Here is a 16,951-nt window from a genome sequence, read left to right on the forward strand (position 1 = left end):
TTAATTTGAATTAGCAAATAAATCTCGCGTATTTGAAATTCGTATTGCACATTCAATGTCAAAAAAAATTCTGTGACACCATATAGCGTCACACTATATTTTATCTTTCGTAAAAATTGATGTGACACCATGTGGCGTCGCACATGACCTTGGTATGGTGAGAAAAGATTTACTTAGTATATCATATAAATACATCCCAATACAATTGCTTTGGCACCAGCGGAATACTATTCAAAAACATGCCTGGCACCAGTGGAATAGTGTGCTACAATCGGCTCGACACTCAACGTGTTAAAGGACAAGAAATAGCTGCTGCACATGGAATCAGTTTCTCGGATTTGAAGGTTAACCGAGGCTTGATGATTAATTTTATGAAGCAAAATGGACTTTCTCTTCGACGAATAACATTAACAACAACAATAATATAATAGAAAAAATATTTATTGTCCACCTATTCAATTTTCGGTGGTTACAGTTTAATTGTTGTTTAAAGACTGATGCTTATGTTGCAATGCGAGTGTCACTGCCTACCACGAGACTCATATTTTACTACATGCGCCTGGATTCTTTCACTCGTGTCCTAATGTTTTCCTTTTACGACTCCTTTTAACCGAGGATATAGATTTAATACAATGAGAAGCGGGACTTCAAATTTACGACATGCTATGCGGGAAAACTTATTAATAAGGAACTCACTAACGAGGTTGCGCTGTTCTTATATTAACCCGTTGGGATCTTTTTCTCCTTTTGTGTCGTCCTGTATTCCTAATCTTTTATAACCTGTAATTATTTCTGATTATGCTTCTTCCCTTTTCCTGCACTTATTCAGCTTTCTTATCCACCCACACTTCCTGCAACAGGACTGAAGATCTGTCAAGATGGCCCCTCAATGAGAGTTGATGCTCACCCTCCTGATGAAGCTAGGGAGCAGAAATGAGCTTGTCGGAGGCTGAGGTGAGATGGATGTAGAAGAATGGGGACTTATGAGGAGAGAGCCTATATTTTTGAAAATTACAGTGTATGAAGATGTGGAGACAGTCCTTGTAATTTTATGTTTTTGTGTTTGTCCTTGTCTCCTCTTTCCATTTCCCCTACTTCCTACAATGACCTGCCATTGTGTTTGTCCTATGAGTTCCTTTTTATGCTCCTATCTTTAGATGACTTGGTTTGACAATAAAAAGGTGCAATTCTATGCTTTTAAAATGAATTTAATTGACAACAATCGCTACAAGTTGCCTAAGTCTCTTCTTGTCACTTTCTTCCCTTAATAGAGTTATGGAGATTGGATATTGCATAAATGTATATTAAAGAGCAAGACAGGAAACAAGACCATAGCATGCGACGAGGTATACAAAGTTTGATGCTGATTCTTCTGTAGAAGAGTCTCCTCAGCTTTTGTTTTTATATTGTGTTCCAGGACTGATGACTTAGCTGTTAGGCCCCTTTAAACAACAAACATCATCATCAGCTATATTGTGTTCCTAGTCATTTACCATCTTATTCTTTTTTATATTTTTCTTGCTTCCTTTTTCGTGTGTTTACCTGGCTTTCTTCTTATCCTGCACTTCCCATATCAAGACTGAAGATCTGTTATGATGACCCATAAAGAGTGTTGAAGATTTGAGGCTGATGAGGAGGAAAGCCTATCTATTTGAAGACAGAAGTGTATGAAGATGTGGAGACAGTCCCTGTCCTTCAGTGTTTTCACATTTGTCCTGGTCTCTTTTTATATGCCCCCTATTTCGATGGTAAACAGTCCTTACGCTTATCCTATTACATGATACATTTCATGTTCCTTTCCCTCTCTCTATATGATGTGAACTGAGACCTGTTCGATCCATTCCAAGTCTGTTTTCTTTTTTTGTTCTAATTATATGACACACACAATCATGTACTCGTCTGGTAAAGTCACACCTCTTTTTAATTTTCCTTTTTCTGACTAGGTTCAGACAACAAGATATTCCTCGGACCATACTACTACTACTACTACTACTACTACTACTACTACTACTACTACTACTACTACTACTACTATTACTACTAAATCATGGCCTCTTGACAGCTGATGGTCTTTTCAAAGATAACAAAGTGCCATACTGCTGTTCTAAAAGAGCTTCTTTAAATAGTTCAAAAACTTGTCGCATCTCTTGCATTTAAGCACTAATACAAGGTGCGTTCCATAAATAATGTGACCAAATTCATAAAAAATCATTTATTGAATATATTCGTACAAATAATAAAAAATCTTCAAAATAGCACCCTCTTGCATCGATACACTTCTGGAGGCAGTGTTTCCATGCCTGGAAGGCATAATGGAAGACCTTTTCCGGAATGTCCTTTAGAGCCGATGTAACATGCGCCTGGATTCTTTCACTCGTGTCCTAATGTTTTCCTTTTACGACTCCTTTTAACCGAGGAAACAAAAAAAAGTCAGCAGGAGCCAGGTCAGGACTGTAGGGAGGCTGGGGAACCAATGGGGCGTTGGTTTTGATCCTGGACTTGCTCATGCATGCCTTCTTGGGACAGGGTGACGATGGGGTGTGCCACTCTGAACTCTGCCTTACATTTCCAACATATCTCGGTACCGAAGCACTCGCATGTCCTTTTGTTCGTCAGTCAACACTTTTGGGACCAGTTTGGGACACACCTTTCTCATGTTCAAATCTTCGGTCACAATGCGGAAAATGGTTGTTTTTGCCATGTTTAGAGTTTGTGCTATCAATTGAAGGCTCAGCCGTCTGTCAGAGTTCAAACAATCGCACACACGCGTCACATTTTCGTCGACTCGTGAGGTTGATGGCCGTCCACTGCGAGTTTCGTCGGTGATCACCTCTCGGCCCTCCATGAACGACTTGTGCCATCGGAAAACTTGTGATTTGGACAAGCAATCAGTCCCAAAGGCCTGCTGAAGTAATGGAAACGTTTCAGTGGCGGACTTCCCAAGTTTAACGCAAAATTTGATAACGTACCGTTGCTCTACAGAACGATTCATTGTGCCGTGTTACATGAACTAAAAAACGGGCTTGACGGAAACGCACATCCTGACTCTTCGGCAGCTCGCTGCCGAATGAGACAAAGAGCGTTTGAAGCTAATACCCCCCTCCACCTAACCCAGCAGGTTAGAACACTCTGCGGTGTACAGTTGCGTCAGAAAAAAATTGATCGCATTACTTAACTGGAGTACGGGTGCTCATTCGGTTGTACTAATTGGCGTCGTATATTTTTATATACGTACTTGGCTTCCCGCAGCCGTGACAGGTTCTGGACCTTCGAAACGTTCTCCACTCTACTTTGGTGTTTGGCCGCAGCGCGTGACTTTGAGTGTGCCGCGCTGGTCACCGGGAGCTGGCGGCTTTCTACTACAGATCTGTTCGTCTGCGAATTCAAGCCTTTTTGTTCTTCACATGTTGATTGGTAGTGTTGTGACTTTGTGCAGGACAGAATGTGGTGTCGTGTCTTTGTGCCTAACAGAGTGTGAAACTGACCTCCAACATTCATAACCATTTTACATGTTTTTTATGGCTGATGATGACCTAGACTAAGGTCGAAACCGGTCCCATTTAAATAGAAATGTGATTGCTACGTTTCTTTCTTTTGAGTATTGAATAGGTTGAACCTCCTTTCCAGTTATTTAATTTTTACTTATGGAACGCATGTTGTAAATGTCCAACAACTATCAAGTTTTAATATTACAACTTTGGGCATCAGACAATCCTGTAATTATGATGAGTCTAACAGAAAAAGTTTTTCAGTACTTACCCAGATGAAGTCACAGTGCCAACAAATTCGTTGTTCCTATAGAGAGGTTCACCTCCCCATGGCCAGACATGCTGATCAGGATCGATATTCTCCAAAACAAAAAGTACTAGTCTTTTGGTAACACCCTGTTCCTTCTGCCTCTGAAGAGCAAACTTCCCAATAAAATATTCTTTGTTCAGCTTTACTCTGTAGCCACCTCCAGCTTCAAAAGGTGTGACAATACTTGTAAGTTCTTCACCCCAGAAAGGAATGAATCTTTCTATACGCATGAAACGTTGAGTTAAACAGCCGACATCTCGGGCACCATAGTCACGACCAACCTGAAAATGGGATACAATACACCATGAATAAGAGTAATAGAGAAACATGACTAAGCATTTAACTAATGTTTTGAATACATGTTAAAACGTTCATCATATTAACATCTAATTAAATGAAATGGCCATGACGAAGTTTTAATTGGAAAAATAAAAGTTATGCCAAGTTAAATACAAAAGTGGGAGCCACTAAGAGAGAAGAAAATTGCATTTTAAAACTAGTGACTATGGAAAAATTGCACCCTTAAGAATAAACTCTCCTGTCAAACTGCAGATTGAATGATTATGGAAGCAGAGGGAGACTTCAGTAATTCAAGCAACCAAAACCTACACAAGGCTCAAGTTTATGTAGGGTTACTACAAAACAAATTACTCCATTTCAAAACACTGTATTTTCCAAAGTAACATTAAGTAAGTACAAATATGACTAATACTTGAAAAGAACCACACTACAAATGTTCGATATGTGCCCCTTTTGGTCACATGACACACTTCTAAGTACTGAGTTTGTTCCATACATTCTGTGGCACTTGCCTATAAATGGTCATCATAACAGCAGTGATGAATTCCCTGAGCTCTACGGGTGTTGTTGGCAGAAAGGGCTATGTAAACACAGTCCTTGACATACCCCCAAAGGAAGAAGTCGCATGGTGTCAGATCAAGCAACTAGGGGACCAAGTGAACAGAATTAAGTCATCCCCACCATCACAATCAATCCAGCAATGTGAAAGTTTAAATCCCAGAATCAGCATCCAGTTGTGGAAACCACCACAGCATCACAGACTATTCACAGAAGAAAACTTCGAAGCAGCTCATTAGTGCTACAATTGCACAAGAGTTTTCAGAGCCTCACACCCTCGCATTACAGCGATTAACATTTTTTATTATTATTATTATTATTATTATTATTATTATTATTATTATTATTATTACTACAATTCTTGGTAAATCAAAAGTTGCTTCATCACTGAAGATCACATTCCTGACAAACTCTTCGTCTTCCATTACTTCCTACATTCTGAATTCTAAAAACAGGACATTAATTTTTCAGATTTAACTGTTGCTTAAGCTACAGATGGTAAGGTATGAAATGGATCCACTGTTGCAAAATCTTCCACATGGCCCTCTGTGGAAGTTGAAGTTTGGAACTTGTGCATAATGTTGAATTTTGTGGAGTGCACACGAAACTCTCTCCATTGTTCCATCACACATACTTGGTCACCCATGGTTTCTTGTTTAAACATACAAGTGTCTTTAAACTACAGTTATCAACACAGAATGCTGTTTACCTGGTGGAACTTCCCTGTACACAGTTCGGAACGCACGCTAATAACAAATAAACTTCCTGCATAGTCCAACACACAAAAACTCTTTTCCCTCTTTATCGTCATCTTGCACAGCACTTCACTTGTGCTGCCGACTAGTGTGTCATGATGCAAAATTGTGTACTAAATTCTTCAAAAGATACAGTGGTTTGAAATAAAATGATTCCTAGACAACTTTTGCCCTGTCAAGAAAACAAGGTAAATTTTTTTACGCTTCACAGAGAATTTTGCTCCGTGTGTTCAGAAGAAAACTTCTACTGTTAGCATTCCAAGTGGGAGCTGATGGCACCACCTAAGCTCAAATTAATATGTTTCTTGTTACAGCATATGTATGTTGTGAGGTAACCACAAGGTCACCAGATGAATCAGGGACAAATGTGGTAGAAGAAATAAGTAGAAATAATAAAATAAAGTGCAAAGAAAGACTCGCAAGATAGAATAGAACAGAGCTGAAGAACAGAAAGAAAGCATATAGAAAAATCAGAGGATAATGAGTAGGGATTGGGGGGGGGGGGGGGCATAACAAGTGTACACATGTTATGAAAATATGACACTTAACACATAGCCTGCAATGAACCATCTGGTGATGAATATGTGAATTTGAAAAAAACAAATGAAATAACAACAGAGAGGACAGGGAAGAGAACTACCTACGTAAATCTATAGCAGTCGGGAGGGAGCTGTGTTGCGTACCCGGTGGACTGCTGTAGCAGTCATGGTGGAGCCGTGCCTCATAGCCGGTTGACTGGTGTAGCCCTTGGAGGTCTCTCGTGGCTGTCTTGGGACTCTATAGTTACAGCTATGGTCAACAGATGACAGGAGTAACCAGTTTGAAGATGAAAGGAATGTGTCCGCTATGCTAGGCCTGATACAGATGTCGATTCCCATAGGGGATGTGTAATATTTGTTCCGAATGAGTAAATTTATAATACCAATATAAATGGTCCGTTATTGGACATTATAAATTTTCCAGCTAACTCATTCCAGGTTGCCAGCGTTTCGCCCCCGTGTGCTAGGCTGGGCTCATCAGTTGGTACCTAGCACACCTACCAAGACGCATGGCCAGTGCATACCGTGGAGGCCACTGCGTAGGCTAATTGTAGCCACCGGCAGTGCCAATGCACTATGAGACACTCTGTCTCTCAACTAAAAATTGATGCCTGCTTGGCCATCAGATGATACAGATGTCGATTCCCATAGGGGATGTGTAATATTTGTTCCGAATGAGTAAATGAGTTAGCTGGAAAATTTATAATGTCCAATAACGGACCATTTATACTGGTATTATAAATTTACTATAGCTATTGTTGGAAGTGAAGGAGGATTTCCTGTTGTGCATGTTTATCAAGAACTCAAAGGAGACTTCATTAGTTAGTCGGAACAAAAAAAATGATGATCTCTTCTCAGAAGAACTCTTAAGGTTTCGCCTTACTTTTTCCTGCCTGCTGGCTCTTTAGAAGTGTGTGCGCGCGCGTTTTGTATTCAGGAATCATTCAAGGCAAATATTTTCGCACTGCAAGTTATGTGGTTAAGCTTATTTTTAATATGTATAACTTACCTTCTCAACGATGCATGTGTTTCTACATTCGTCCCTGTTTTTATCTCCTCGTAAGATGTGTATTATTTAATGCAACACCTTGTATTAAAAAACTGGGTTATATGAAGGAGTTATATCATGTTCAAAATCATGCTTTCACGTCTCTGCACAATATTAAAAATAAAAATTTTACCGTTGGTCTTTAGAGCTATTGTTGAGAGTGAAGGAGAATTTCCTGTTGTGTATGTTTATCAGGAACTCAAGGGAGACTTCATTAGTTAGTCGGAACATAGAAAAAATGAGGAACTCTTCTCAGAAGAACTCTTAAGGTTTCACTTTACTTTGTCCTGCCTGCTGGCTCTCCAGAAATGTGTGCGCGTGTTGTTGTTGTTTTTTTTTTACATTCAGGAATCATTCAAGAAGAACACTTTCGCACTGCAAGATATATGGTTAAGGTTATTTTTAATATTTATAACTTTTGTTTTCTCAACGATTCATTTGTTTCTATATTCGTCCCTGTTTTTATCTCCTTATAAGATGTGTATTGTTTAATGTAACGCCTTGTGTAATATAAATGCCTACATCTTGCCTATTTCCCACATTTTGGCTGATGATGACGCAAACACAGCGTCGAAACTAGTTCCAAGTGCAAATACATGTTATAAATAAATATAACATTTTTGTATTGAAAAGGTGGACCGTTTTAAGTTTTTCCTAACAGCAATTGTTAACTCATTAAAAATAAAGACTGAAGTAAACGATATCTAAATTTTAATGTTATATACAGAAATTAAGTAAGAATGCGGTACACCTCAAGATATGGCAGAGTACATCACTGATTTCAGAGGATATTTCATATCTTCTCGCGTCTACTCACGGCTATTTACATGTAAATTTTTCGCGAGGAGGTTATTTTTCTACATGCGTTTCAAATATGTTTTCATGATAGGCTACATATACGGTTAGGTTAGGTGACGCTGTTTGAAGAAGAAAGCTGAGGTGTTTGCCACAGAAATCTCTGGAGTGATGCCGTATTTCTCCTAATCCAAGACTTTTTTTTTTCTCAGAATCTCATGCGAAAACTCAAGGGTTGTTGCATTCGCGGGCCTCGCGGCCTAATAGTAAGTTAATGGATACCACTGGCAACTACCGCGGTAACCACGCTGCTTCTTTTCACATGTGCACAGAACTCGTTGACAATAAATGACCACCTCTTTACTACACATCGCTAGCCGCGACAACCGATTGTACAGTGTCTGTGTGTTTCTCAAATCTGCAGAATGACATCAAAACATGCGACCCTTCGAATTCTTAGAAGAGCCATGGCTACTCAGTGGCAGAGTCATAACGCGTCTATTGTACTTGACGCTTAGTAAAATTAAGGTTTATAGACAGCAGGAATATTTTCGTGATGGATAGTCGTATTGTAAAGATACGTGGAAAAGGTATTGCCGGCAAAGTTTCAACGGGTTCTAGTCGATATTATGCCAATTTTAAGTTAATGTTTATTAAACACTCGAAAATGTTGAATAATTGTACAGCCGCAAGAAAATATGGCATAGGCCTAACTAAAGCCAATATTTGGCGTCAGCGTGAAGACAAAGAGCTAAAAAAAAAAATAATAATAATAAATAAATGCGTACTGTACAAAAATGCATTCAGTGGTCCGCAACAAGGAAGCTTTAAAGAAGTCGAAGATGAAATTGTGAGGTATGTGCACGAAAAACGCAAGGGCGGAATGGCCACACCGTGGCGCAATAAACTCGTTCGTTGACTTTCAACGTTCGCGATTAGGCCTATACATCGCTAGCCGCTGAATTTGGCCGAACCCGACAAGCGAGACGTGTGTGTAGCGGTAGCCGGTTATATCTGACGCTGAGTAAAAGTAATAGTTTTATAGACAGCAAGAATAATTTCCCGATGGATCATTGTATTGTAGAGACGCATGGAATAGGTATTGCCAGAAAATTTTCAACGAGTTTTCTTCGGTATTATGATGCCAATGTTAAGTTATTGGTACTTAAACCCGCGGAAATAGACAATAATTGTGCAGCCGCAAAAGGAAAAAAAAGGAATACGGCTTGACGAAAGTCAATGTTCAGCGTCTAAAAATAGTCTAAAAATGCGTTGGCCTACTGTACAACAAGGCATTCATATGATTTTACAAACTTCTTTTTGAGCCTGATTTAAATTTTTTGAAGGAAAAAATGGGGTTCATCTTGGATTCGGAGAAATACGGTACTATATTTTTTTCAGAATGAAATTAAACATACACTTTCACGTAGTATCGGATTACGAAAAATAACAAACAAGTAAGCCGTTGTGTGGATATCATCTGCGGAAACGCAAGTTTTAAACAAACTGATTGCCTTTTCATATCGATTTTAAAGTGCAGGAAGAGTTTTCCGACTTTTATACAAACATCGGATATAATGACAATCTGTTACAGCGAGTAAATTTTTCGCCGTTATGAATTCTCGCTATAACGGACTTCTACTGTATATATTTGTACATTTTCAAATAATGTGTGTAAATATTATTACTACAAAACATGGAAGATAAAATTGAAACTTTTTACCAAAGTTGGTAGATAGATATATGGTACCTACATAAAATATGTCAGATTATTATATTACAACCGATGAATTTCAGTTTTTGCTCGGTACTGACTTACAATTTTAAGATCAAAATAATTTCTACAAAAGAAACTTTCTTAAAGCATGTCCTCCGATTCAATACTCTTGTGAACTGTTCAGTAATAATAAATCATTTAATATTAGTATATTTTTCAACCCTTATGGGATCATCCTCAGCTAATATTAAAAATCATGAAGAATACAAGATTAAAATAAACTGTTACGAAGACATTTAAAATACAAATATAACACACGAACATATTAAAACCAAGCAGTCAGTGGAGAGATGGCGTGAAATGACATCAGTAGATGAATAAGTTTGAGTGGTGCCTTTAAAAGTAGGGAAGATCACAATATGAAGATACAAGTTGGAATTCAAGAGGACAAATTGCGGCAAATATTCATTTATAGGAATGGGAATTATGGAATGGAATAACTTACCAAAGGGAGATGTTCAATAAATTTCCTATTTCTTTGCAATCATTTAAGATAAGGCTAGTAAAACAACAGATAGGGAATCTGCCATCTGGGCGACTGCCTTAATGCAGATCAGTAGTGATTGGTTGAACCATCTTGTAAAAAAGTTGCTGCTTTTCCATCTAAAATTATCATAAGTTCTCATTTATGCTAGTGTTATCTGATAAGTAGAGCCCGGATTTCCATGCAAATGCATGTTTTTAAATAAGCTAGCTACACTTCTCAAACTTTGCAAATATTTGTTTTACGGCTTAACAATTCCAAATAACCGTTCTTTTTCCGTGCATGTTTGCATGTTTTGGCATTTTTCGGAGAAAATTCATGCATAATGCATATTTGGAAGATTTTGGATTTAATAGCCCATATTTGGACGTTTAATATTGCATAATATGACTTTTATTCTGACTTTGACGCATATATATTGTTAACTTGCATCATAGTGCATTTTCTGAATGTTAGTTTGCAGAATTTGGGACAATTTTTCACGTTGTAGGCTACAGTATGTCTATTACTGAGAGACGGAGAGAATGTATTCCTGGCATCCTATGCGACAACCATAGTTAGTAGCCTACATACGGTACAGGTCCTACAGTATAATGCAATTAACCAAACACTTTCTTATCTGTTGCTTGAGTAAACAATGACGTAAATCGGAAGGCCCCACAATGAAATCTAATTCTTAGGAATAAGGTGTCCCAGTTTTACAGTTGTACATTGCTATAAATTGAACCGTAAATTGTGCATTAATCATTGACGCCTCATTTTTCGTCTGTTAGACGAACAAAAGAAACCTTGTATCGCACTTCTGTGGCGCCGCGTTACTGGGATAGCAGCTTACAAATTCTGGTTTTTCATTGAACCCTCTACCGTTGTTATCCTGGAATGTCCTACCCGGAACTCTCAATCGTCACACATCTGTGTTATCGCAACAAGCAATCGTTACCACTTATTGAGGACATTCAAATGTGTCTGCAATCATCGCACGGAGAAGCAGCTGCCGCAGATAGAGATAAGTTGAACAAACTAATTCGTTCAAATCCTGATTTTGAATTCGTCAAGCTTATAAAAGACGTATTGTGGTGAAAATGCAAAAGACGTACAATTTACCCTCACTTTGTCCAAATGTCTGCATTGAATTATGCATCTATCACTTCTCGTAACGTAAAAAGATAATTTTCTGTGCTTAAGTATGTGCTGAATGATAAACGGATGAGCTTAAATCAAGACAATTTGGAGAAATTAGGGTAGTTTTTGTTCATGTTTCAAAAGGAAATTAATTTTGATAGTGCATATTTTCCAGTTTATTGTGCACGTTTTGCCATATGATAGTGCATGAATGCATGCATATTCTGAGATTTGATTGTGCATGGAAATCCGGGCTCTACTGATAAGATAGCAGAAACAATGAGAAGTGCAATAATAGAGGCTAGAACGTTCTCCTTTACTATGGCAAATGTAACCGTCATTAAAGATTCTTGCTTAATAAGATGTCAATGTGGAGTGTACAAAGCTGTGTTCGAAAAACACAAACCGTGAGAATAATTGATTTTCCTCCAGCCTCAGAGCAGGTTTACCTGTGTTACTGACTCCTGAATGAATGCTACACATTTAGGACTTATCTAATTTTTAATATTGTACCATTTCATTGCCCGATTTGCGTCATGATCGGGAGTTACATCCCTAATACTTGCCATGCATCGCGATAAAAATGACGGAGGTTACATAATGAAAGAGTATATTCTAGAGAGAAAATGCAAATATAACCAGTCAAGTAGGCCATGAGTTGATATTGCGACGATCGGACCTTAGCAATCCAAATGGCCGTGATAAAAGAATCAGATTGTTGTCCCGAGTAAAAAAAAGACGAAAAAAAAATCGTATTGATCTTCGGAACGAAATTGTGAACAAGAACTGGTATTCAAGAAAAGAAGAGGTTGAATTCAGAGAAGAAAACTGCTAATAGTATAATTACGGCGGTATATAAACCATAAAATACGAATTAAAAGCATCGGGCGTGAAAGAAGAGAAAGGAAAGAGGAAGATATCGCCCATAATATTTGCCAATACAAACTCATAGCCGAAATCTTAAAGAAGATTTAGAGATCGGCAGCTTATTCTTTAAGCTAGCGACAAACAAGAAATACCTAAAGTATTGCGCTAAATATTGCATCTTGACGAATAACTTACTAGATAGCTAAAATATATATTCAAAATTATTTATTCCCAGTCTGGAGAATGCACCTAATGCTATCTTTCATTATGTTTCTACCGCACGTAATCGACGGAGATACGATGGCTGAGTAAACCAGAAGAATGGGATCACAATCCAGTGGGAGCCCTTGCCAGCCGTCATCACCCACACCCGAGGCCAGTCACCAGTAACCAACGATGACGTGAACCGCAACTCGAGTCGGGAGCCAAGGGAGATCCAGAATGAAGACCATCCCAGTCGAATAACAAAAGCAAGATAAGTCAAGTTCCTTATATTTAAATTTTCGTAGTTAAAATTACTTATATTTGGATGGACGATAGTAAATATTTAATTTAATATATGATTGCAGTATGGTTAATGTTTAATTCTTCAAGATAAAAGTTCTATGAGTAGGGTCATTAATAAGGAATCCTTATAGCTTATTTAAGATATGGAGTTAGGTAGTCTTTGACGTTTCAAATCTATAATCAATGAGTAGGAGTGCTTGTTTATTTTATGTGAAGCTTTGGAAAACCGACATTATCAATGTGATTCTGAAGATTCATGCCTTTCATTGGGTAATTTAACTCCAGTGCAATGCAGAATGGTATTAGTCTTCTAGATTAATAGAACTTAGTTTGACGATAACTTGACACCAAAAGTAAGTAAGTAGAACCTGAAATATTAACACTCGTGTTATTTTGCTGAGAATATGTGATTGCTTGTGTTACGGAATACCGTAAACCCATGATAGGTGATGAGATTATGTGAATGGATTATACGTATACTGCACTATAGTTAAAGCAACGAATGATTTTGTTAGGTGGAATCATTGTTATGATCGATAATCTTAAGAGATTATAGGCTAAAATAATGAGATACGGAAGTGTATAAGTAATGAGGAATTGTTATTGACAGAATGCGTATTCGGTGAAATACGACTAGATTTGAGCAGTTGGTAATATTTAAGCAACATAACGCTAATGTTACGTTATAGTTGATGTTTTCGTCATGTGAATTATGTAGCAGTATACGAAGTCGGGTTATGTGGCACATGCATACGATTGTAAGAGGTTAATGAACTTACAGGCTACTTATGGTATACGGTCATCATAAATTATATCCTAAAATAAGGCATTCGTGATTGAAAGGTTACTTTTTTTTTTTTTTTTTCTTTGAAGAATCTCACATAATAAGCTAAGCCTAAGTTGAATTTCTGTCAAACGCATGTTTGGAGGGAGGAAACGTCTTCATGACTGAAATGACTACTGCTTGTGGACAGGTAAATTTCCGATACCATTTTCTGTTTTAATTTCGCGGAAAGATGTTTATTTACGAATGGAAGTATTGCATTCCTAGATGTTTGATTAGCTTGTTTGCACATGTATGTTATGATAGGCTACTCCTATTTATTTTCAGATGGTTTTAGGACCAAATTAGTTTACCTAGTATAAAGAATATTTTATTTTCGGTTTTATTTGAGTCGATATATAGCTGTATGATAATTTTTGAACCATATTTATGGAACTTACTTATGTTTTCGTTATTACACAATGAAGACTTGAGAAAACAAAGAAAGCAAAGATCATACATATGAATTTTGTAGGGATATTCAATGAAATTCAAATGATATTTTAATGATGTCTAGTTGATATCTGAGTGGTACTTAGTTAATATTCTTGATATTTCGACATTATGTCACCTATATTTCAAGGTGCTTCAGTCATTTCAATGACTTTTCAACAATTTTTAAGGAATATTTAAATATTATTTTGCCGATATTCCAAGGTGCTTCAGTCATTTCAATGACTTTTCAACAATTTTTAAGGAATATCTAAACATTATTTTGCCGATATTCCAAGGTGCTTCAGTCATTTCAATGACTTTTCAATAATATTTAAGGAATATTTAGACATTATGTCACCTATATTTCGTCCGACTCGTTGGCTGAACGGTCAGCGTACTGGCCTTCGGTTCAGAAGGTCCCGGGTTCGATTCCCGGCCGGGTTGGGGATTTTAACCTTAATTGGTTAATTCCAATGGCACGGGGGCTGGGTGTATGTGTTGTCTTCATCATCATTTCATCCTCATCATGACGCGCAGGTCGCCTACGGGTGTCAAATAGAAAGACCTGCACCTGGCGAGCCGAACCCATTCTGGGATATCCCGGCACTAAAAGCCATACGACATTTCATTTACCTATATTTCAAGGTGCTTCAGTCATTTCAATGACTTTTCAACAATTTTTAAGGAATATTTAAACATTATTTCGCCGATATTCCAAGGTGCTTCAGTCATTTCAATGACTTTTCAACAATTTTTAAGGAATATCTAAACATTATTTCGCCGATATTCCAAGGTGCTTCAGTCATTTCAATGACTTTTCAATAATATTTTAGGAATATTTAAACATTATTTCGCCAATATTCCAAGGTGCTTCAGTCATTTCAATGACTTTTCAACAATTTTTAAGGAATATCTAAACATTATTTCGCCGATATTCCAAGGTGCTTCAGTCATTTCAATGACTTTTCAACAATTTTTAAGGAATATCTAAACATTATTTCGCCGATATTCCATGGTGCTTCAGTCATTTCAATGACTTTTCAACAATTTTTAAGGAATATTTAAACATTATTTCGCCGATATTCCAAGGTGCTTCAGTCATTTCAATGACTTTTCAACAATTTTTAAGGAATATTTAAACATTATTTCGCCGATATTCCAAGGTGCTTCAGTCATTTCAATGACTTTTCAACAATATTTAAGGAATATCTAAACATTATTTCGCCGATATTCCAAGGTGCTTCAGTCATTTCAATGACTTTTCAACAATTTTTAAGGAATATTTAAACATTATTTCGCCGATATTCCAAGGTGCTTCAGTCATTTCAATGACTTTTCAACAATTTTTAAGGAATATCTAAACATTATTTCACCGATATTCCAAGGTGCTTCAGTCATTTCAATGACTTTTCAACAATTTTTAAGGAATATCTAAACATTATTTCGCCGATATTCCATGGTGCTTCAGTCATTTCAATGACTTTTCAACAATTTTTAAGGAATATCTAAACATTATTTCGCCGATATTCCAAGGTGCTTCAGTCATTTCAATGACTTTTCAACAATTTTTAAGGAATATTTAAACATTATTTCGCCGATATTCCAAGGTGCTTCAGTCATTTCAATGACTTTTCAACAATTTTTAAGGAATATCTAAACATTATTTCGCCGATATTCCAAGGTGCTTCAGTCATTTCAATGACTTTTCAATAATATTTTAGGAATATTTAAACATTATTTCGCCAATATTCCAAGGTGCTTCAGTCATTTCAATGACTTTTCAACAATTTTTAAGGAATATCTAAACATTATTTCACCGATATTCCAAGGTGCTTCAGTCATTTCAATGACTTTTCAACAATTTTTAAGGAATATCTAAACATTATTTCGCCGATATTCCATGGTGCTTCAGTCATTTCAATGACTTTTCAACAATTTTTAAGGAATATTTAAACATTATTTCGCCGATATTCCAAGGTGCTTCAGTCATTTCAATGACTTTTCAACAATTTTTAAGGAATATTTAAACATTATTTCGCCGATATTCCAAGGTGCTTCAGTCATTTCAATGACTTTTCAACAATATTTAAGGAATATCTAAACATTATTTCGCCGATATTCCAAGGTGCTTCAGTCATTTCAATGACTTTTCAACAATTTTTAAGGAATATTTAAACATTATTTCGCCGATATTCCAAGGTGCTTCAGTCATTTCAATGACTTTTCAACAATTTTTAAGGAATATCTAAACATTATTTCACCGATATTCCAAGGTGCTTCAGTCATTTCAATGACTTTTCAACAATTTTTAAGGAATATCTAAACATTATTTCGCCGATATTCCATGGTGCTTCAGTCATTTCAATGACTTTTCAACAATTTTTAAGGAATATCTAAACATTATTTCGCCGATATTCCAAGGTGCTTCAGTCATTTCAATGACTTTTCAACAATTTTTAAGGAATATTTAAACATTATTTCGCCGATATTCCAAGGTGCTTCAGTCATTTCAATGACTTTTCAACAATTTTTAAGGAATATCTAAACATTATTTCGCCGATATTCCAAGGTGCTTCAGTCATTTCAATGACTTTTCAACAATTTTTAAGGAATATCTAAACATTATTTCGCCGATATTCCAAGGTGCTTCAGTCATTTCAATGACTTTTCAATAATATTTTAGGAATATTTAAACATTATTTCGCCAATATTCCAAGGTGCTTCAGTCATTTCAATGACTTTTCAACAATTTTTAAGGAATATCTAAACATTATTTCACCGATATTCCAAGGTGCTTCAGTCATTTCAATGACTTTTCAACAATTTTTAAGGAATATCTAAACATTATTTCGCCGATATTCCATGGTGCTTCAGTCATTTCAATGACTTTTCAACAATTTTTAAGGAATATCTAAACATTATTTCGCCGATATTCCAAGGTGCTTCAGTCATTTCAATGACTTTTCAACAATTTTTAAGGAATATTTAAACATTATTTCGCCGATATTCCAAGGTGCTTCAGTCATTTCAATGACTTTTCAACAATATTTAAGAAATATCTAAACATTATTTCGCCGATATTCCATGGTGCTTCAGTCATTTCAATGACTTTTCAACAATTTTTAAGGAATATTTAAACATTA

General features: G+C 36.6%; 1 protein-coding gene across 1 annotated transcript in view; it reads right to left on the reverse strand.

Moving 5' to 3' along the window:
• The window catches only part of LOC136871712 (pyruvate dehydrogenase phosphatase regulatory subunit, mitochondrial), a 108,699-nt gene that overhangs the window by 15,143 nt on the left and 76,605 nt on the right, over window positions 1-16,951 (reverse strand). Inside the window, exon 14 of the mRNA XM_067145234.2 lies at window positions 3,760-4,079. Coding sequence (XP_067001335.2) covers window positions 3,760-4,079 — 320 coding nt within the window. The remainder of the gene's footprint in view (window positions 1-3,759; window positions 4,080-16,951) is intronic.

This window comes from Anabrus simplex, chromosome 4 (assembly GCF_040414725.1).
Source record: "Anabrus simplex isolate iqAnaSimp1 chromosome 4, ASM4041472v1, whole genome shotgun sequence".
Taxonomy (NCBI): domain Eukaryota; kingdom Metazoa; phylum Arthropoda; class Insecta; order Orthoptera; family Tettigoniidae; genus Anabrus; species Anabrus simplex.